General features: G+C 42.9%; 1 protein-coding gene across 1 annotated transcript in view; it reads left to right on the forward strand.

Annotated features, from left to right (window-relative positions):
• Positions 1–1,233: 1,233 nt before the first annotated feature.
• The window catches only part of LOC104128597 (probable acyl-CoA dehydrogenase 6), a 79,861-nt gene continuing 57,943 nt past the window's right edge, over positions 1,234–23,151 (forward strand). Inside the window, exons 1-2 of the mRNA XM_035896912.1 lie at positions 1,234–1,338; positions 1,647–1,767. Of these exons, the coding sequence (XP_035752805.1) occupies positions 1,234–1,338; positions 1,647–1,767 (226 nt within the window). The remainder of the gene's footprint in view (positions 1,339–1,646; positions 1,768–23,151) is intronic.

Consider the following 23,151-nt stretch of genomic DNA (forward strand, 5'->3'; position numbering starts at 1 on the left):
CACGGCAGAAGCAGCCTGTGCCAACCCCTGGTTTGGCTGGTGGAGCGTTGTGGTTTAACCCCGGCTGGCAACTCAGCCCCACGCAGCCGCTCGCTCACTCCCCCCACAATGGGATGGGGGAGAGAATCAGAAGAGTAAAAGTGAGAAAACTCGTGGGTTGAGATAAAGACAGTTTAATAGGTAAAGCAAAAGCCGTGCATGCAAGCAAAGCAAAGCAAACCAAGGAATTCATTCACCACTTCCCATGGGCAGGCAGGTGCTCAGCCATCCCCAGGAAAGCAGGGCTCCATCATGCGTAACGGGCACTTGGGAAGACAAACGCCATCACTCCAAACATCCCCCCCCTTCCTTCTTCTTCCCCCAGCTTATATACTAAGCAAGACGTCCTATGGTCTGGGATATCCCTGTGGCCAGTTGGGGTCAGCTGTCCTGGCTGTGCGCCCTCCCAGCTTCTTGTGCACCTGGCAGAGCTGAGAAGTCCTTGGCCAGACTAAGCACTACCCAGCAACAACTAAACCATCAGTGTGTTAGCAACATTCTTCTAATACTAAACCCAAAACACAGCACTATACCAGCGACTAGGAAGAAAATTAACTGTCCCAGCTGAAACCAGGACACGGAGGTAGTCAGAGGTGGGCACCATACAACTGACTCCTCCTGAGAGCTATTGAAACCGTGTCTGCCTCCTGCCAGGTTGGCAGGCATGGGAAGCAAGAAGGAGGTGATGGCGTGGGGCCATTAGGCACAGAGCCGGCTCTGTTCAGGAGTTACTCCCAGGCTTAGAGGTTGGCTGCAAAACTGCAGGTTGCCCATTTTGCTCCTTTCCCGTGGCCATGGAAATCTGGGACTTTCTGGGGTGAGATGTTTGACCCTTGTGCTCTGAAACCTGAAAGTGTTACTGAACGCAGTGGCTGTACTCCAGATGTGTTTTGCTTGGAGCAGCTGGGAGGGAAGACAGCAGTCTGAATAGAGCAAAGACAGTAGTCAGGCAGGACACTGACTGTCGGAAGGCGTGCAGCAGTAGCCCAGTAGAGAGTTTCCCAGGGACTAGACTTGGAAATGCTAAGAAAACTGGAAGAAGACCAGATTTTTCCAGTACATATGTTGTCAGGCCCTAGGGAAGTCTTCATGCAGACTGGACACAAGTGCCCTGAACAGCACTAACGTCCTTGAGAGCATTTCAGGCAAAGGGAGGGGAAATGAGGTCTCTCCTACTCGCCTGTCTCACGTACCATGTGCGGTCATTGTGAACAGATCATTGACCTTCTTTGGCAAGGTCCCTCTGAGGACAATCCAGGTTTCCCTTCCTGTCACTTTCTAGAAACTGTACCCCCAATTGTAAGGGGGAACTGCCACTTTTGTAGGTCTTGGAGAGGCTTAAACCAGCCCTGATGACTTCCTGTGGTAGTAGCTGTAATTTCTGAAAGAATAATTATATTTGCCTTGTTGCATGTGTTGTAATAGTTGTGGGTGGGTGGAGAATAAGGACATCCAACAGGAATTAAGAAAATGAATGTGCTTTCAAAATTTTCCCCATGCATTTTTTTTTTGTCTTTTTAAATTAAAGTTTTTAGACAAAGTAGTCAAAGGTGTTTCTGTAGGAATGTCTGTGTTAATAACTTTTAAAATTTATTTTTCATATCTAGATTATCGACAAGGAAATTAATCCCTTTGTGGACAAGTGGGAAGAAGAAGGACAGTTCCCAGCTCATAAAGTATTTAAAACCCTGGGGCAGGCTGGATTCCTTGGTGTGGATAAGCCAACAGGTAGGAGAGCATGTAACTCCTGAGTGTTGATGTTGATGGTGATAGACTCATTACATTATCTCAAATTGGTTTTGCCCCAGATCAAAACAGGTTTGGAATTCACTGCAAAATTTACTTATAATCCTCAGTCACAGACGTGCTGGTTACCAACTGTGTAAATACAGAAAATGATGTTGCTGACTACTCAAGCTGGTATTCTCCTAAATATAAATGTTAAAAACCTGCGTGACTGTTATTTTAAAGTCAGTGAAATTAACGTCACTTTGATTTTCAACACGCAATCTGTACAATGACTTCTCTTCTGGATCCAGACACATAGGGAATAATCTCAATCTTCATTAAAGAAACTACAATTTGAAGGCATTGAAAGTGTTGTAAGGTTTGGCCTATTATACTTCCTTAACCTGTACCTTCTACATCATTGTAATGTGTTCTGTCTTGCTATTCAGAGGAGGTTTCGGTGGGTTTTAGGCCATTATAGCCTAGACTGTCTTTAAAATGCACTATTCAAGCCCACAGAAGCATGTACAGAACAAGAAGCTGATGATACATGCAGCAAGGACAAGGGTGAGATTCATGTGTGCATATATATGTTGGTGAGGAAAAAAGTCAAGAAGTCCAGAGGAATAGGAGGTATTTCTGCTCTTCAGCTAAAATACATATTCCCCCCTTTTTTTTTGTTTGTATGCAATGTAATATGTACTTGTTTTCTTTTCAAACGCTACTGTTACGTGTTCCTGTCAGAATTCTCTAGGGTTTTCCCCCCCCATTTTCTTATTTGTAGTTAAAAAAGTTTAAAACAAAAGTAGGTTTGCGTAGGCAAGCCTTTGGCAGTCATGGTGAATTCCGAGCAGCCCGAAGTGACAACGTTTGGACAGTTAACTGCAGGTAATCATCTCTAAGGAGCAGCTCACACAGCCTCAGCTACACCACGCCACATCATTATGCTGCTAAGGGACAGGGCTTGAACTGTGGAACAAATTATGTCTTTTTACCACTTACTTTCAGAGGAAATTTTTCCTCTTGAAATGAACTTTCATATTCTTACACATTCTGATGTGGAAGGGTTTTTCTGTAGCTGTTCGAGCTTGCAGAACTGCTTAGCTGTGATTGTCTGACAAATCCAATTAGGTCTGAGCTGGTATTTCTTTACAAAAATGCTGACAGTTTGAGATTATACTTAAGATCTATTTAAAGGACAAATAGGATTACTGGAGGAGGGAGAAAACCACCTCTACCTTCTGCTATAATTATTTGATAGGCAGATTTGAAATCTGTCTCAGTGGGGTCTCCTTCACACTGCTAATATTCACGTTGGTCGTAAAAACGTTGCGTTGCATTGCTGCCCCATTACAGCCCTGTCTTCTTGTTACAGGCATCTCAGGGCATGCGGAGGCCTCGGCTGGGGTAAGGAACCTCAGTGCTGAGCATGCTGTGCATAAAATATTGCAAAGGTGGGAACTTGGTATAATGCTCACAAAATAGCTAGGACAAGAAATAACATGAGTGAAATCTGGTGAAGAAGGGACGTGTGGAGGCAAAGATGGGCAAAGGTTGCATGCACTGACTATGCCTGTTATACTCAAGATTAAGAATATTTTAGCCTTGGCTTTGACACTTTTATCTAGTCGTTAATCTAATTTGTTGGGCATCTGCAGCAGCATTTTATAAAAGCTATAAAAAACTGGATAAAATCCGCAGTGACACATGGTCCATCTCAGTTCATCTTCGGGAGCCAAGGTATTGTTGTGTAAAGAAAATCCATCAGCTCCCTGTAAGATGCTGCCTCTGCAGCATTCAGTTGCGCAATAGAACATCACCAGACCCAGCTTTGCTGTGTAGTGGCATAATACTACCAGGCACATCCCAAAAGTACCGCAACTTTCTCGTGGTGATAAGCCAAACAGTCAGGTGTGTAACAGCGCAGTCTCAACAGCAGGACTTTGGCAACGCCTGAAATTCTTCGTCCTTCGACAAAGTGCTTATGCTTGCTGTGATTGTGATTAGTGTGTGCTGGTAGTAGTAATTAAAAAAAAAACCCAAAACCCAAGAGACACACCTTTTATACTCTGCTCAGCCACTTCTATTATTTAACTGCTGTGTGCAGAGGAAGAGAGATCTTAAGAGATTTGAGGGAGCCAAGAGCGGCTGGGAGTTTGGGGGGATGTCGGGAGAGGTCTGGAGAAGAGAAATTAATTGATTTGAGGAGAGCATTCACGACGTGGAGCTGTGTGAGTAACAACCTGCCCTACTTTCTCTTCCCAGCACAAACCAAAATTATGATTATCATGTTGTGTCCCTTCAAACCCAGATCATAAAGCGTTCTGTTTAAAGAAGACTGTATTTTTCAAGTTAATTCACTCCAGTAGCAACTGCAGTTTTGAAATGTAAGTTTTTTAAATTTTATTTTCCAGGGGCATTCTGTTGAGTACAGTTTTTTCCCCCTGCAGAGTTAATTTTGAAGCTTTCTGATTGGGCAGAAATGGGTCACAAACTTGTTTTGCTTAGATAGAAGGAAACATCTGTTGGATTTCAGATTTGTTGAAACTGGCCTTTTTCCTGTGTAAACACCATTCCCTTTATGAACAATGAGCTGCTTAGTGGGAGTCAGGTTTTTAAAAGAACATGCCTTACATGTGTCCCTTTATCTTTGGAAACTTTCTCTGTGTGGATAACTGATTTGGGGCACTATTTGTATTGCAAAGGCTCCATCAATGCCCACCACGTGCAGCTGTGGGCTACAAACTTGTCAGGATTTTCCCTGTGTATTTTTTCACAGTTGTTTATGCTTGTAGTGAATATTGGCTGTAGTACAGTGCTTCAAGGTGTTAGTGGGAGGGACCTTGTAAACACTGTGGGCAAGGCCCAGCCATGTACCTGGAGAAGATGATCGGTGGATTTAACTTACTACACTCACTGGTCAGTCCTCTGCCAGAGAAGGTTTTTTCTTTTGAACTTTTTCTCTGCTCTGGTGTTCTTTACATGACTCAAAAATAGTGCATACACTGGTTTTCCCTGGAAAAAAGTGCACGTTGCTCTGTTATATTAGGAAATTCTTCCCACTAGTAAAATACATGCTGAAAAAGTGAACATTATTTATGCATAATAAGTGTTTCTTTGCTCTATGCAAAATGTGTTTTATGGAATCTCCCAGTTCAGCCTGAAGTATTCAGTTTGAGGGGAAAAAACCCTTACATCTCTATATACTTACTGCTCTTCATTTATGTTTACTGTGTATTTCTCCTCAATTTATAAAGTTTCTGGGTTACTGAGGTACTGACAGTCCCAAAACTAAGGGCAGAAAATATTAGGGTAGGCAGCAAAAATATTTTAAACAGTCTTGGGAGCTGGCTGTTGTCTGTTTTGCTAAGGGAAGTGGGCAAGACGTATTCTTTGGAGTTCTTTGTGCACAGATTGGATGAAATATTGGAGTAAAAGCTGAGAAGATCTATGCCGTCATTTGTGATCTTACGGTTGACGAGTCAGAGTCGGGGCTGTTGCTAAATTTTAGGATGTGTTGCCAAAGACACGGGCTCAAAATGTACTGTTCATGTGCTTCCGTATGCTGACACAGATGGTTAAAAGTTGTTTCTATCAGCTGATGCAAAAGCACAGGGATCCTTTAAAGGCTCAGGGAAAGCAAAGAGGAGGGGAGAGAAAGGTCTGTAAGAGGGCAGTGGCTGCTGTCCTGCGTATTCACACAGCGTCACCATGAGACATGAGCGATAATGATGCCCACGCTGGGTATTCCATTAGTGTTTTCACTGGCAGTCCTGTAGGAATATTTAGCGGAATGAATTAGCATGTCGAAAAAATTATGACAGGTATGTCCAAATAGTAGCCTTCCTTTACTCCTGTCAAACACTTAGCAGTCCAGTTGCAGAAATAATGTTCTTAAATAAAAGTGGAAAATCGGGAAACTATGTGGTGAGACCTATACATGGATGGGAGAGTACAGTTCTGCAGTATCTCCTTCCCCTACTGCTGGGATATATGCTGGATATGGGACTGGAGAAAGTAATAAGCAGTATGTTCTTGTCACTCGAGAAAGATAAGCATCTGATGAAACAAAGTAAGTGTTTCGAATGATTCATTGCGGTGCAATTGGAAAATGATGCAATATCTTCCCTTAAGAAAGCCTGTTTATTGCAAGTGTCTATGTTGAATGTGGGAATATAGATCTAGACTATCCTCTAAGGTTAATTTTGTTGTTTTCTTCACAAGTATACATTTCTCTGCTAAGATGAGACCTTATGAGAGTTTGGTAGTGGAGAGTCACTTGGCAAGGGTGTGTGTGGGGTTAATTCTCTTTCTTTTTTTCTTTTTCCTTTTCTGTTGTACTAAGCCTAATTATTATATGGAATGAGCAAAAGAAGGACGTGGGAGGAGCAGTGAATTCTGTCACTAGAAAGGGACTTCGTAGTTCAGGTGAAACAGGGTTTTACGGCCTTTAAGAGAATAACTGAAACAAAACTTTTTCAGGTGTATCTATGGATAGAAACTAAAAGGTATATATTTTTCAGAAGAGAATTCATTTGCCCCAAACCATTTCCGTAAGGCAGGAGTGGACCTGCTGCAATGCTCGTGCTCGGTTTAGTAGATTTAAGCATAGCCAGCCAAACTAATCATTTGATCTCTTTCTTGCTTACAAAGGAGTGCAGTAGTAGTTAATCATAGTTGTGCTCTATAAGTTTGAGAGAGAAGCTGTTGCGCCATGTTTTCAGGTACCAATGAGCCGGTAAATCAGCGCTCTGGACTGTTTATCAGCTATGAGATATATCTGGTTTGCAATCAAGAAATAATCTTGATAAGCCTCTAAAAAACAATTGACCAAAATTAGTCACTGCTTTATTTGAATGAAATTGCCGACAAAGTGATGGATGGCAGTGGTTTGAAGACCTTGATCAGATAAGTATAAGAAATTTCAGGTGCTTATCTGACCTTCCTAATTTGGTGGATTGGATTGAAATCTGAGGAAAACATGTTTTTGTATGTGTAGATACAAGTTCTGTGTGGGTGAGACTGTTTTTTCCCTCCCTGCTTGTGAAATGCTGACAATTCAAGTCCCGTCGAGCATCTTGCAAATGCAGGAGGAAATGCAATTGAAAATGGTAAGGGGGAGACAAGTGTGTTTGCTGCACTTCACATATATGTGATATGAAATATGTTGTCATCTATTTCTGATCAGACAAGGAAATGAGCGCTTGAATTCATCTTTGGTCTCTCCTGACTCTGCCCATGACTTGGAAACACGACTCCTTCGTTCTTGGTGGCTGGTTGGGAAGCGCAGCAGTACCTCTGGGAATAGCTTGGTCAGCTGTCAACAGCAGTTTTGTAGAAACATCCATCCGAGAACAGACTTACTGAAGGACAGCGAGTCTTTGTGGAAGAGATAATCTTCCTTTAAACGTGTTGTTGATAGAGGGATCGGATTAGTTCCTGGGATTCTGCTTTTGTACTTGAGATAAGGCAAATCCTCACACCTGTGGCTCGCAATGCAGGACACAGCAGTAACTCGTCTGGTTCAGGTATGCATATACCAATACCTTAGGGGCAGATTAGGGATTTCTGAAATCTGGTACGTGTACCACAGGTAGTGGCAGGTTATGTCAAAACGGTATTGAGAAAGAAATTAAAAATGCCTCTTTCCTGGAGGAAGTTAGAAGTATCTAACTGGGAACAAATGCTCAGCTCCATATGTGCAATTAAGCGCTTGAGCTCTTGACACACAGTTCTCCCATGGCATACCTGCCGTGCCAAAGTCACTTCTGCGTATCGCAAGCTTTGCACAAACTGGCAGATCCACGTGGTGTCTGGAAGCTGACTGGGAGCACTTGGTCTCCATTTGTAGGTAAGAGACAGCTACCAGCAGCTGTCACTGTTCGGTCCCTGTTCCGCACGACATGCGGGGTCATGCCCCGGCTGGTGCAGGAGAGTCCGGCCTTCTTCCTTGTATTTGACTTTAGGTTAAGCACGCGCCAACTTGAGTGCCCTGTATGAGCCCTGTTAATGAGGTTTTGAGGTTGCACAAAACTGTATGGTTTCCCATACCAAGTATGTGTCTTTAGGGGAACGCAGTCCAGAATGCAGATGGAAAAGCCGTGGGGGGAAAGTAAAGATAGAGCTGTGATGTTGGAAGGTCACATTGAAATGGAGTGTCAGGGTGAGAACCTTGGTTTCCAGAATCCAAACTGTGGTCCTATCTACTGCCTAACTGGTTCTGACTTTTTAACGTAATAATGCACTAGGGAGAAGTTGCAACACTAATAGTTTTCTTACTTCTATAAAAACACAAGAGGAGGACCTGCATACTGCTCTGAGGTCCAGGTGCTGAATCAGGAGCCAGATCTAAGCTGTGGGAAAGAAATAATTTGACTAGTTGGCACTGAACTGGAGCAAAAGCCAGATGGTATTTCGCAACAGCATGATAAAACACTGGAAGAAGCAATCAAGACTCTCAGTAGTATCTTGTGATCGTTTATTTGGAGGCCGACATGTTTCAGAAGCTGTGCACTAAACACTGTTAGACTGAGTTGAATACTTCAGTTCACTTCGGTGACTTCTTTGTTTTATCCTTGTGTGAGGTGTTCTTGGTTTTGTTTTCCTCCTGTTCCCATGCTTCTGAAGGTCTCTGTATGTAACTTGGGTTTGAATTTCCTCCTGTTTTGTAGAAAATTGTTGAGTTTGGGGGTTTTTGAAGAGGTAAATCTGCTAAAAATCTGGTGTTCGTAATTTTATAATTGTGAATAGGAAAAGAGTGCACATTAAAGAGAACAGCTGAATAGGTTAAAGAAATACAGAATACTATAACACCTGAAAAGATTATAGGGGTTGAGACATTATCAAGAAAGACGTACTGTTTGGGAATTTCCATTGGAAGAGTTGAGTTTATCCTTTACTTTTGTGGATCAAGTGGCAAGACTATCTCTTGACAAAGCATGGGCCAATGGATGAGCTATATACTACATGACTGTGAATGAGCTATTATACTAAAGTAACTTTGGTATTAGAAGTTTCTCTAATTTACACATAACTGTCTTTTCCCAGTCTTAAAGGTTTGATGCTAAATTCTTGACATCTGTCATATACCCAGATGGCATACTCTGAAAGCTTTCTGAAAGGTATAAATGCACCTTTTATGCTCTGAGACATGTCAGTACACTGAGTGCGGTGAGCATGGGAAAATTATCTTTGTGAAACATAGGCTTGATTCGCTTTTACCCACTCACTTTTGCATTATTAACTGCCGGGAGTGAAGGTTGATTTCTCTCCTGGGGCCAAAATGGGGAAAAATATTGTGAAACAGTCATTCTGAGGTTGACATGGGAAATCTCTGATGAGCTGTTGTCTTGTCAACGCTTGCAGATCCCGTAGGTCAATAGCCAAATCACAAACTTTTGAATGACATCTGGCTTGAAGAGAGGATTAACAAGATTGCAGTAAAGCTGTGTTGTTCCTAGGTAAGTGTTTCTATCCCCAACATTTGAGCAAGATAAGAAGCTGGTGTCCAGGCTGTGCAAACTTTAACAATTGTAGCTGAATAAGAAGAAATGAAAAGGGGAAAAAAAAAAAAAGAAGACAAGGAATGCATTTAGTTTTGGTTCTCTTATTCTGATCTAACATTTCTAGTCTCTAGTGACCCAGTTCATGCAAAATCATAAGCATCATTAATAATGTAATCCCTGGAGATCTTGCATTAGCCCTTAGTCACTCCAGCATCTGTAAGGAAGTTCAGAGGTCCCCATACCAGTGAAGTGCCTTTTTGGACAAGTGAAAAACGGGTCTTGGCAATAGCTTTTTCCCTTTCTGACAGGTGACTAACACTGCAGCCACCTTTGCGAATCTTGTCCTTACCCTTGCAACACAACTGTAGGGCTTCCCCTGCTGTAAACTGGACTCCTGGGGAAGAGCACTAATCCTTTCTGGCATTTGTCCCAGAAAGTAGGACAGGCAAAGATGTGGACCCAGTGTTTGTGAATCTGCATCTGACAGGCAGCTTGCTTACAGGATAAGTAATGCACACAACGCTTAATAACTTTGTGTGCTACACGGTAATAAAAAGATGTCAGGGAAGAATAGCAATATAAGGAATTTAGCTCCTTGGGTCTTAATACTTAGATGAGGTTAGAGCTGGCCATTTGCGGCTTTCTCATTTGATGGACTGGAACAACAAATGAGTTTTGAGGTAAAGATGCAGAAAACTGAAATTGCAGTGTTTTTAATCACACTGTATTGTGTGGAATAGATACCACCATTTCCTGACAAACCTGGAAGTTAGCCATATCTAGTTACGTGACACGGGGCTCATGTTTATACCGCTTTTAGGTCTACTTTGATTTCATTGTTTACCCTCATGTAATACTGATGTGCACATCAGAGACTGCATGATATCCTCTAGTAAGCGAAGTAGGAAATGAAAAAATGGTTTTATTCTGAAATACTTCTAAAACCTCTTAAACTGGTCTGAGAAATATTTGGAGCCTACGCTCTGGTGTGTTGGCTTAGTCTGAATAATGCAGTGATTTGTAGATTTGTGGTCAGTCCAAACAATCAATCCATGTACCCTCAGTTTCTCTGTTGATCAGTAAATGGTAAAAACATGTGAATTGTTTTTGAAGTGAAGATACGTTGGAGGCAGCAGAGAGTGATGCTTTAAATCTTCAGAACTTGTTCTTTTGACTGGACAACCTGACCCGTTCAAGATGACTGTCTAGCTCATTTGTGGGGAGGCAAGCAGGCATTCAGTGCCATCATAACTTGAATTGCCTTATTTAATGTGCATTTTGCAACTCTGAGGATTATGCAAATTCCCACGTGGGGTGTGCAAATGGAGCTGGAGGCTCAGGTGTGTGGGACTGCTCTGTCCAGACGTAATGCATACCCCATGTGGAAAAGTAATACTCTGTCCTGTGTAGTACTTTATAGTAGTTTATAGTGATAAGCCTGATTGTATATACATTATAAATTTATATACATATTGCAGTAAAGTATGTTTCCTTTTATACATATATTTGTGTATACAGAGAAGGAATTTTTGATGATTTTTGTTCTTCTAAACCTCTACAAAACTTTAGAGAAAGAAATATTCATCTAGTCAGTTCAGCCAAATGTTGCCCAGTTGTTTGGTTTTAACCTATTTCAAAGGCCTGTCCCTGTTTTCTGTGCAAAGTTCCTATTTCAAATCTTACTATTTAAAATAACACTGCTGTAGCCTAGTGCACTGCTCAGGAGACTTGCTGCAATAAGGAGGCTTTCTACAGTGAAGACTTCACTTCTTTTTCCGTCAAATAATTGCCGCTGCTGCGGGGTTTGCTGGCGGGAAAGCTGCTTTGAGGTGCTCAGAGGTATGTGCCTCAAATGAATATATGGAATATGTGGAAACCTGCATCCAGATTTGGAGTCAGTAAGGGATTGGTGTTAGTCCCCCCCCACGTGGGGTTCCCTCGAGCAGGGGACAGCCGTCAGTTTGTGACCCAGCCGTGAAGCTCAGTCTGGGGAACACTGTGCCCCCCCACTCCTGACCCCCAAACTTTGGTGGTCACAGACTGCTTGTCCTGGTCGTCTTTTAGGGCACTTCACTCTTTAACTGAACTTCTTTTGGGACTCTTGCTGTTTCATTCACAGGGATAAACAAAAGAAATAAATGTAGTATTTTAAGTGCTCAAGAATTTATGGGCTGATTATTCACAGATACTCACCAGTTCTGGTCAACATTCTTTTCCGGATTCATTTTTTTCATCAATTTTTATTCTCTTCAGAGGAGTTGTGTCATGTTGTGCCTCCGTTGGATGAAAAGAGCTGTAAATTAGTGTTCAAAACCACACCACTGTGATTATTATCCATACCATCTCCCTGTAGCCTCAGACAGCCGTACATACATACAGCGGGGGAGAGCCATGGGATCTGCTTCTCCTGGGCTGCTGTTATGAGAAGCAGCGTCCCATTCCTCAGCATCGCTGTGAAATTTGTTGGCAATTACTCAGTTCTGTAACATTTCCCAGGAGCTGAGGGGTTCGGCAGTGCCTCCGGGCTGGCAGTCTCCCAGGGGGTGGCCAAGCTGAGCTGTGCCTGGAGCTTGGACCTACCAGAGGGATGTTGCCTGTCGGTCTGACCTGCAAGTTTTCAGTCCCATTTCCCCCTGCCCCGTTCTTGCCTGATGCATAAAATTACTTAATCTGGAGTATTCTGTGGACCACTAAATGAGTAATCATTATTTTGGCTTATTTTCACATGAATAAGGATTATTCATGGGTCAGAGAATTTTACAGTTCGGTTCATCACCCTGTTCCTAGTAAACCATGAGTGGTCTGCCAAGCAGACAACTTCTCAGCAAAGCACTTAGATATAGGCTTAAATGTTATGCTTCAAGAAACTAAGATTTGAGAGTGCCCTTTGCTAAAAGAATAAATAAATCTAGAATGGTAGTTTATACAGTCTTTTAAAAAATACTATAAAATGAATATTTGAACTTTTTCTCATGGACAACATATTCCTGGCATTTTACAGAGCTGACCAGAAAAGCTGGTCCTGGGCTGCCAGCTACTCCTCAAACCTTTGAACATGCAGCACAAGATACCTTTAGCCCTTTCATTTAAATACATGCTTAAGTGCATTAAATACCTGGTCTTACTGCTTTGGTTTGGTTATTTGCTTTTCTAAGGGACACAGTTGTGAACTGGTTGCCACTTTGTACCAGGTACTCACACTTCAGCTGTTTTTTCTAATGCAATCTATAATGTCCAAGGGGAACAACACAAACATCGTTTCCTGCAAACTATAATCCAATATAGAGAGGACATTGGTAAGCTATGATGAATTGATAGCTGTTTTTCTTAGAATTTGGAATGAAAGCAAAGGAAATTATTTGATTTGTGCTTGAGTTCTTCAAATTTTCCTTTTTTTGTGCATGCCATAGGACCAAAAAAGAATATAAGCAAATGTGCCTTTCTGAAGCTGCTGAGGGATTTCTTTGTTTGGTTTGGGGTTTGCTTGGGTTTTGGGTTGGTTTTTTGTTTGTTTGTTTGGTTTTTTAAGTCCTGGTGAGGTAAGATGCTCTCTCTGCAGTCCAGCATCAACAGGCTAGAAGCTTAATTTAGTAGTTTCAGTGGGTTTTGTTTATCTGGTCTCCTTCATGTTTTAAAAGAATGGTGCAGAGATCATTTTTAAGTGGAAATGCACACAGTTAACATTGAGGGCAAATGGGATGAGGTGTCACTGCGGTCTCCATGGAGAATGGGTGCAGAACACAATGTAAAAATGAGGGATGGAAAATGCCACAACCCCAAGGCTCCATGAAACAACAGCAGTCTTCAGGGGTGGAAGGAGCCCCAGGCAGGACTGCTGGATTCAGTGTGCTGGGCAGAGTTTGTTGTGGTCTCGCCCCTGCGGTGTGGTGCCAGCGAAATCTGAGTAGCTGTCCCGGTGATTTTGCAGCTGACCTTGTTGGTGGGGACCTTGGGAGGACACCCCTCAGAAGTGCATTGGGGCAGAGGCGGGTGGGGGGCATGGGATAACGTGTTTCAGGAGGAAATGGGGAATTATTTTCCTTCTGTCCACTCAAGAAACCCTTTAAATACCTTAATCTTCTAGGGTTTTTTCAGTAACATAAAGAGTTTGGAGCCTTTTGGAATGCAGAGTTGTTGAAAAGTATCTGCTTAAGTATTTGAAGGGCTGGCCAACTGTAAAGGACAGCGTGATAAGGCAAGTGTTCTTCTAAACAGCAGAATTGTACAGACGCTGAAATTTAATACCACTTTTCTGTTTTACAGAATCAGTTCTGAAATCTGACTTCAGTGTCGGGTTTTTCTTTTTTTTGTTTTGTTTTGTTTTGTTTCTCAAGCACATGCATGGGAGACCAAGTGTTTCTTGCAGGACGGAGGTATTTCATGAAGAATGTGCCTGTTCGTTACCTTTCTGCCTGTCCTGGGACAGCCTAGAAGAGCTGGTTTCTCAGTCATCTCTAGTGCTGTTGTTTCCCACAAGACCACAAACCCACTCTGTGGTCTTGTCTGCTCTGGGAAATGTCTTCAGTGCTGGGAAGCAGGAGCCAGGAACACAGCATGGCTCAGGAGGAGGGCAGGGACTTTTTTTTTTTGCAAAGGACCTTTGAAACACCACAACTTGTGTGTGTGCACTTTCTTTGAGCCTGTGAAGCTGGCAGAAAATGTGCATTTGCCCGGAACCTCAAGCATTTATAGATTAGCTTCACCTGAATGGGGAAACAAAGGGAGGAATTAATGGGAAATGTCCTTGAATGAGTGTCACAGGGGCAGGTATTTGAGTTTTTTATGGCATCTTAAATGGCTTCAAAATCTCTGAAGGTGACTTTAGTCAGCATTTCTTCTGCTTCCTATTCTGTACGTCAGAGGAAATGAATGAGACGGTTACGCTCACCCTCGCTTTGTTGTTCAAGAACTGGGGTCTCTTGGCAGAGTTGAAGATCAGTGAGTAATAAGTGTGCTGAAAGAAAAATTTTTTTTCCCTTTTACATTATATATAACCCATGAAACTCATCCCGCAGAAATCACAAGGAGCAAAGTTCAATAGGAATCCAGAAGCTGTTACATGCTTTTCTAGATAGTGGGACCGTCTACAGTTACTTCAGGGAGAGTAATTGTATTTCTGGTCATCAGCCACTCACTCGCTCAGCTGGTGGATACACCATTTCACAGCTGCTTACGCTTAGGGGCCTCTACCAGTTCACTAATACCCCCCTGAATAGCACATCCAGCACTGCTCTGGGTTCTGGGGTCTAGGTCTAGCATGGGTAGACTAGCGTGTAGGTGGATAGTAGCAAGTAGGTGGATCAGAGCTTTAGTCCCAGCAAGTTTTATCCCAGAAATCTGGACTTTATGTCATGATGTTAGTAACCCTCTGGGCTGAGACGTGGTATAGGATGTTGGTCACTTCAACCTTCTTGAGAGCATAGTTCAGCCTTTGGTTATGGCAGACACTGCTGAAGGGTGGTTTGTGCTCCTCTGGGTGGAGTTTAGTGCTTCACTGAGATGCAAGGTGCAGCCCTGGTGCTTCAGCTGGGCAGCGGGGGTACCCCTGTGTAGTTGGGGAGGATGGCGCATGGCCCTGAAGAGCTCTGGAAAAAGGCCCAATTTTCTTGACTGAAACATTTCTCTCTACCTGTTGACCCATGGAGAGCTTTGCAGCTTCAGGACTATGATAGAAAGGGTTGAGTGCTTTTACCGACTTGGGAGCTATGTGGTGAGCCCCATCCGAGGCCGGGCTCACATGGGTGTCCCATCAGAGCCCTCTCCACGTCCTGGTGGAGCACCACAGGGAAGATGGAAATCCTCCAGGCTGCAGCCAGCTGGACCAGAGCTGCTGGGGGTTCAGGTGGAGCATGGTAGAGCCAGGGCTTGTGTAAAAAGAAAATAATCTCCTGGGGAACTACTTCTAGCAGGAAAAGATTGGTGCCAGGCTCTGTTTTCCCATGAATGAAAAGCTCAAGTAATTAAAAAAAGCACAACCGCAATGGATATTTCAGCTCTTCAGGATCCTCCCCCAGCCCAAGAGAGGAAGCTTTTAATTTTTGCACTTACCTCCTTCTTCATATATTGGAATGGTTATGATCACATTTTTTACAGGTCATACTTGTTTTCTAAACCTTACCAGTTGTTTTCAGCCATCTCTGTCTACTCGTGTTTTCCCACTGAGCCTCTTACCTATTTCTTCTTGCATTTTTTCCCCTCTTAAGAGGATTCAGGTGGGTCCTCATGTTACTTCTCTAACAACTGCTATTTGCTGTTTCTTCTTTTCTAACTTACTTTGGAAGGACTGAGGGTAATAAAAATATTTGGTGAAAAACTAATGAAATTCTGGGCACGAGGGGGGAAAAATAATCTTTTGTGGTCAGATATTCTTGGCATTATGAAGACCTTAAGGTCCTGAAGGCTGAGAAAATTGAGGCTTTTTTTTATTGTCTGCTTGCTGTGGATTTATTCTTCAAAGTCAGTTCCATTTAAGAGAAATCTAGACAGATGGACTTTGCTTTGTGGGGAAAGCTTATTAAAGATTAAATTGCGTATTTTTTCCTCGAGCTAGTAGCATGCTGTGTTTCCTTTACCTGGTCTTTTGTTTGTTCTTGCTCAATAACCTTTTCAGGAGTTTTATTTTGGAAGATAAATAGAATGTCTTACTTCTTCGGCATTCTAATTGGGATTTGCTTTCCAAGTCTCTTTTCTCATAGCTGAGCAGTTCAGGCTAAATTCTGGTATCGTGGAAGTCCGTGTTTACAAACCAAAACAAAAAAAAGCTGAATCCGTTTTACCAGCTTTTTGGTCGTTGTTTGTTTTAGATAGAATACTGAGGGGGTTTTTTTTCGCCTTTTCTTCTAAGGGAAGCAGCACAGGAGCAATTTGCTCTTCTGTAGCTGATGGAAAGAAGCTGCTAGCTGAGCTTGTCACTCTCAGCGAGTCAGGAAATTCTTTCCAGTGCGTCCAGATGCTTCCTGTGCACAAGGCTGGTGTCATACTTGGCACATGATTAAAAAAAAAAAAAATCACACTCAGACTGCTTTTTATTTTGAATTTAGCCGGGTCCTTTGGCACTGCGGAGGGAGGATAACCTTGCTGGTTGGATGGTGTCACTGGGCTTGGGGTTGTTTGGAAGGAGAAAAAGGAACTGTGTAAACTGTAATAATTCTTTTTAGCTGTTGAAAGCCTCCCTTGGCTTTCTTCTCCATGCCATCTGTATGCTGTCCTCTTTGAACTAATAGCCTAACTCCTATTCTGCGCGTGTCAGGTTCTGCATTGCTAAAAAAATAGCTACGGCAGCTGATGTGTGTAGCAGTGCTGCATTTCAGAGGCGGGGGGGGAGAAGCTGCTGGCATCTTTGCACTCCGTGGGGTATTTGAGCTGACCACGATACATCCTCTGACCCTTTCGTTGATTGTGTTGCTCTCTTTACGTGCCTCTGCGTGGGAAAAGTTGTGTAAACGTTGCATCATGGTTTCAGCTTGTAAAACCTGTGGGCTGGTGGACCTGTAAAAGGAAGCATGATGCATTTGCTACCTTTGGACAGGTCTTTCCTGGACTCCCAGTCACCATGCTAAATAGGACATCTGGATAAGTCAGATTCTCTCAAAAGTAAAAGTTTTCTATGCTTTCTCCTTATCTCCTTCCAAACACGGTGTTGGAAATCCCATCCTCTCTCTCTGCCCAGGTCATAGCTGGATGTCATCAAGTCCCATAGTCCCAGAGGAGGATGTGGAGAGAGGAGAATACAAGAGGAAACAAACACCAGGAAGAAAATTCTTTAAGTAGGAATCATTTCAACAGGAAATGTTCTGCTCCATTCGGCAAACTTGCTTTGTAACTATTTTCAAGATGCTGATTTAATTTTATTCTAGCTTTACATTTATATCTTGCTACTGAGAATCCAGTTTCTTCTCTCCTAGAAGAGAGATGTGTATTTTGGACTTTGAAAACTTTGTCTGTTATTAGTAGTCATCAACTTTGAGTCACCAGCAGGTCTTTAATGTGTAAAAAAGATGTTATGAGTTCTGGTGGGTGGTACTTTCAAAACCGAAGGAACCCTCAGTTTTGGAGATGCCCACTGAACGTGCTCGTGCAGACTGATGTGTGTGAGGACAGACATGCCCCATAAACTCACTGCACCGTGTAACCCCTAAGCAACGCCAGGGATTTCAGAGGTGCACATGTCTGTGATAGATCAGAATCTGGCCATTGCACGGGTTGTATGATGCTGCCCCCTAAATTAGGGAAAGGAGAAAAAATGCCAGTTTTCTGTTTGGAAACAGGAGAAAAAGAGTGGGACAAAATGAATCGGACTTTCTCTGAGGATATTTTTCAAGCAGTTTAGCTATGTGTCTGAAACATAACATGTAGAGAATTCCTCAATCTTCCATCTCTGGTCTTGCTAAGCCTTTAACAGTTTTTAATTGCTCCCAGGTTTAAGGCAAGTGACCCTAAAACAATCTAAGATTCCCAAAGTAAAAATACAAGATTATTAGTGTTGGAGATTTTTACCATGGCAGTGACCATTACCTAGAGCTATAGCATAGTGCGGTTTCTGCAAGGAAAAGCGTGGAGCAAAGTTGGGGCGGGGGGGTATGACACATGCTGTGGTGTACCTCGTGCCTGCGTGGTGGGGAATCAGGAGACAGCATCAGGTCTTCTGTCCTGCTTCCGAGCTGTCTGGGGCTCACGCTGAGTGCTGTGGATGCGGCTGCCCTGCGTGACTTTAAAATGATGTTTTGCCTGGATTTGGGTAGACTTGGTTTTGTCCCTTGCCTGTGGTGTGGGTTGTCTTCCACTGATGGATTTAGTGAGGAGAAACTGGATAGAGAGTGTTGCCATGGCTGGTAGTTTTGGGGGGTGAACCTTGCCTGCTGCTTCAGTGAGCGCTGTGACGAGCTCGTCTGTAGTGAAACCTGGAGAAAACCTCCAGCAGAAACTTTCCCTGTCCTGATGTGGAGATGGAGCAGGACATGTGAAGGGTGGTGATCTCTAACACGAGCTACCATCACCCCCTTCCCTGTCTTCTGAATGATAATGCTAATAGTGCTCGAAGGGAAAAATGAGTTGATATGTTAAAATAATTTTCCCTTGCTTTCAGTATTTTATTGATTCAATAGGTAGTAGTGAGCTGTATTCTGTAAATGCCTCCACATGCTGAATGATCTCATTTTCCATGTGGGAATGCAGAATAAACTTCAGAACACAAAAGATTGCATGAAAAGGTGGCATTAATTATACAAAATTACCATCAGAAGGCAGATTATTATACAGAACATTCTTTTTGACATTGTGAAACAGCTTTTAATTTAATATTAAGTTTAATCTGACAACACTCAGAAATAACCACAAAGCTCTGCAGCTTAATTTCTGACAAGGGAATATCCTTAAAGTTAGTTACTGAAGCATACTAATAGTTTTTTGGGGAAAAGGAATTTAAATATAAGTTCTGCTGAATAATAATGAGGAAGGGCTTAGTTGAAATCGGTAATTTTTAGTCATAACACAGCTTGGTGAGAAAAGGTGAGAAGGAACAGTACCCAAATTCTTCTCAGAGTCCCAAATATCTACTAGCTGTGAAGTAGTTAATGTCATGGACATGTAATTGTAAACATAAAAGTTGATGAATTGTTTAAAAAGAAAGAGGAAAATTGATACAGCAACTAGGAGGAGAAATCAAAATGTAATGTAGATAGCAGGCACCAATTTGTCTGTGGCCATGGCTGCAAAACGCGCAATAAAGCACACGCTGGCGAGGCTCATGTTTTGCAGTTATCCCAGGCTTTGGAGCTGCGCAAGCCCTTGCGTGATTCCTTTTTATCTCTGTTTATGCCAGAGAAATACTGGCTTATTTTAAAAGGCAAAAGACCAACCCAAAATGCTACAGTTGCAGGGTTATGAAAGTGGGATGGAAACTCTCATATGGTCATAATTATTTTTGCTTGTGTCTGGAAGCCACTGGTGTAAGCAGGGCCCGTGGTACTGGGTGGTTGGTAGGTGCCCACGCGCGGCTCCTTGCCAGCCTGAGCCAGCTGCCAGCAGGAGGCTTCGCAGCTGGGAGCTGAAATGCAGAGGTGGCAAATGCCGTCTGGAGCAGAGCCAGAAACTGAACCCTAATTTCAGGCGGCTGGGGAGCTGTGATGAACGTGGGAGATGGGAAAGTCCTGATCAGGGTGTGTTTGCTTCCAGAAAATCTGGGGGTAATTACTGTTAGTCCAAGACTGGAAGATGAACCCCCAGGCAGATGGACCATGCAGAGAAGTGCTTACCTCCAGCATCTCCTTAGACCTGCCCAGCTTCCCCTCTCCCTCCCTGTTTTTGTCTGTGCTGTTTTTCAGTCAAGTTATTTTTGTTGTGAGAGTGGTTAATTTCAGAAGTATAATGTTTTAAAAACCTGAAAAAACGTTGCTGCTCAGACAACAGGCTGTGAAATCACTTGGCAGGGGTGTTTTTATTTCAGCTGACCCTGGAAAGCTGAAGGATACCACAAAGGCGTTTTTAATGGTCAGCTGTGATTTTACTCGTAAGTAATAAATTGCAACCAACCAGAGCATCCTTTAGGGCGAAAAGCAGCTCAGTGATATGAAGTCATGCTGAAGTGCAGGGCCAGATGGAAATATCCATGTTCCACATAGGCTTTGAACTCATCATGTTTGTGAAGACGGGCAATGAAAAGCAGAATCAAAGCATTGGTTTATTATTTTTTTGTATGAGGTGTATGGCAACTGGCTCCGCAAAAGACAGAAGCTCGAGGGATTATAGTTAAGCTCATTTCCAAGATGATGCTCTGTGAAGACCATATGTCAGCATTGTATCTTGTTCTTGCAGCAGTGCTTTAAACGCTCAGGCTGCTGGCTGAGGCTCTCAGATAATGGAATATAGCATCCCTGTTGCTTACCTGGGCCTTTTTATCTGCTTGGGGATGAATATCACCTTTCTTTAAATAACCTCTGTACAAGATAAACTTTCAAAGGCCTGAGCGTTGGTTATTGTCTTTTTCCTATTGAACATCTAGGAGAGTTGCACACGTATTCACAATTCTAGTTTTTTGAAAATGGAGCTTGTAATGGAGAAAAAGGAAGCAATGTGATGAATATTACGCTCCCTCTTTGTTTAGTTCCTTAGCACATCTTTCCTTCATGGTTTCCAACAAAGCCTTCAAGCTGCCTTGAACCGCATAACTGAGCCAGCCAGTCTGCCCTAAGTGTGTAGTTCTGCAGCTCTTTCCCCTCTCCCAGAATGATTACGCTGGCCCAATGCGGGTACAGGGAAGCAAGACAAGTGGCGAGTCCTGCTCGCAGTGATTTTCAAAGGCAGCATCGTCACTGACTTTAATGAGCCCTGGATTAAAGGGCAGGAAAAGTGTCCTGTAACCAAGGGAAGCTCCCTGAGCCACCCCTGGGTGTGCCAGCTCTGGGGACGGGCAGGTACCACCATAATCCCTGTCTTGCCCAGAACAGCTTTTAAAGTTGGGGCAGAGGTTTTCCTGGGATGAAGTAGCACTGACGCTACCTGGGTTGCAGCCGTGGTCGTTGGCAGGGAGGGGGGCACTGAAAGCTGTTGTTATGAAGCTGTGATGTGTTTTGGCTTGATTTCCTAAAAAAAAAAAAAGGCTCTTATGTTATTAAGTGCTTAGTTTCCTTTAAAACTTTTGGATGTTACCGAGCTTGGCCAGCATAATTTGAGGTCCCAAGGAGAACTGGTTCTTGCACATCTGAGCAAGTAATTAATGGGTGAGAGGAGCGATGCAGGAGTGAATGCCACCAAGAAGAGAAACAGGGTGGTGTGGGCTGAAGTCGTCCGCTCTCTCGGCCCGATACCTGTCTTACCTCCTGCCTTGACAGCGGCTTGGGCACCTTCGCCTGGAGCTGCTTACCCCATGCGCTGCCCCTTGCCCGGCCGCTACCCGAGGGCCTGGGGGGGCAGCTGGTGTTGCTGAGCTCCGAGGAGCACAGGACGGTGGGAGCAGAGCACCCAGAGGTCTGCTTTTCAGACAGGATTTCCCTTGACATGATGGCAAAAGATAGCACAATCTCATTCTTTCTTCCTTTGCTGGCAGAGTAATGATCATCGCTGATGACATAAATATTTATGGAAAAAAAATTCCATCCCATCTTCCTCTTTCACTGATGTTTTTGATCCTCACTGTTTCTCTGCTTATTGTCAAATTACCCATCTGATTCATTTTTCATCATATATACACCTCACTCCACACTTGTGGGCTACTGTAATATTGCATATATTCAGGTTATTGCAAGAATTATTGTGCTATTTTTGGAGGAGTGCTTTTTTACTATATATTGTGCACACTGGTAACAGTGTTTCTGTATTGCTTTGAGAAGGTATGTTGCTATTGTCAGAGGTATTTTCTTTTCTACATTAGTTACACGGCAATGAAGCTTTTTTGATATTTTGGAAAAGGTTTCAGTGGTTTGTTTTTTCTAGGGAAATCTTTATAAAGCCATTTTCAGTAGCTGTGCTTTACATATTCATGCTTTTATACATATTTTACACAGCCTAAATATGTTAAAGAAAAATCATGGATCGAGCAGAAGCTTACAGATCCAATTAATGATTTCTAGTAAATGCCCTTAAATCTTTTGTGCATTGGGAGTGAGGGACAAAAAAAATCTCTCCTGATGCTTATTTCCACTTACCGCTTCAATATTTAATTAGTGTGGCTTAGTTGCTGTAATTCTCAGTGAGTATTTTAAAGGTTTAATTTGAAACTAATTGCACTGATTATTAATTACCCAGACCTGCAAATGTGGGAATGGGAAGAAGTCAGTCTCTGAAGACACCAGGTGTGATTCTAGGTCAAGATTGAAGCTCAAGTGTGGCTGAGCAGAATTAGGGAAATCCCTTCAGCTTTCTTTCCACCCCTTTCTTTCACTTGTAGAGGGGGAAGGGGTGAGTGGCAGAACAGCCTTGATGCTGTGCGTTGTGTTTCTCTTGTGAGCAGAACCAGGTAAGCCCTAAGCAGTGATGTTCAGTCACGTTGGCTGTAATGTGAATAACAGTGGCAAGATGTGTTGCTTGCATGTGTATGTGCATACATGTTGTATACATGTGTGTGTCTTCTTATGTGTATATGTATATGGAGGTGCATATGCATGTTAAGACACATCATAGAATTTCTCAAGTTGGAAGGGACCCATAAGGATCGTCGAGTCCAACTCCCTGCCCCTCCCAGGACTACCTAAAACTAAATCATATGACTATATGCTGTCCAGACATACGTATATTGTCTAGGCTTTAAAGAAGTATTAACAAACAATTTTTATTTTGCTATGAATTTTAAAGGGTGAAACGATTGCATTGCTTGTGGAACATCATCTTTTTTTCTGAGCCCCTTTCCTAATTGGGTTTACAGGTATGGGTGATCTGGGGGGGAGGCCTTATCTCTTACAGGGCCAGGGTGCTTTTTCTTTGGCTAGCAGACATGCTGCTCGCTGGAGATGCTTGTCTCATTAATCAGCAAGTGAAATTTCAGCCAAGTGGTACAAACTCGTAAGTTTTGCATTCTCAGTACTGGGTAGATGGGCATTACTGTAAATATGCAATGAATGTGTCGTACTGAAATTTGAGAACTTGCCAGCTTGATTCAAGTGAGGAAGCTTGCTTGTGCTTTCTGACTCTTGCAGTTTTGTGAAAGCATTTCTTAAGCAGTCTCAACTGATCGTGAAGAGCATACACCTGAGTCTCCTTGCTAGGTTAGAAACCATGTGAAGTGGAGGCTCAGATCTCTCAGTTTTAGAAGAATAAAAGTGAAATTGTGAATGATTTGGATTTTTTTTTAACATTGTCCAAAACGATGCTGTCCACTTTTTCTGCTGATAGCTTCACAGTTCTCACCTGTGCCGTTAGTGAGTGTTCAGACGTGGCTCATTAGCAG

The sequence above is a fragment of the Egretta garzetta genome, unplaced genomic scaffold (genome assembly GCF_000687185.1).
Source record: "Egretta garzetta isolate BGI_Z169 unplaced genomic scaffold, ASM68718v1 scaffold30, whole genome shotgun sequence".
Taxonomy (NCBI): domain Eukaryota; kingdom Metazoa; phylum Chordata; class Aves; order Pelecaniformes; family Ardeidae; genus Egretta; species Egretta garzetta.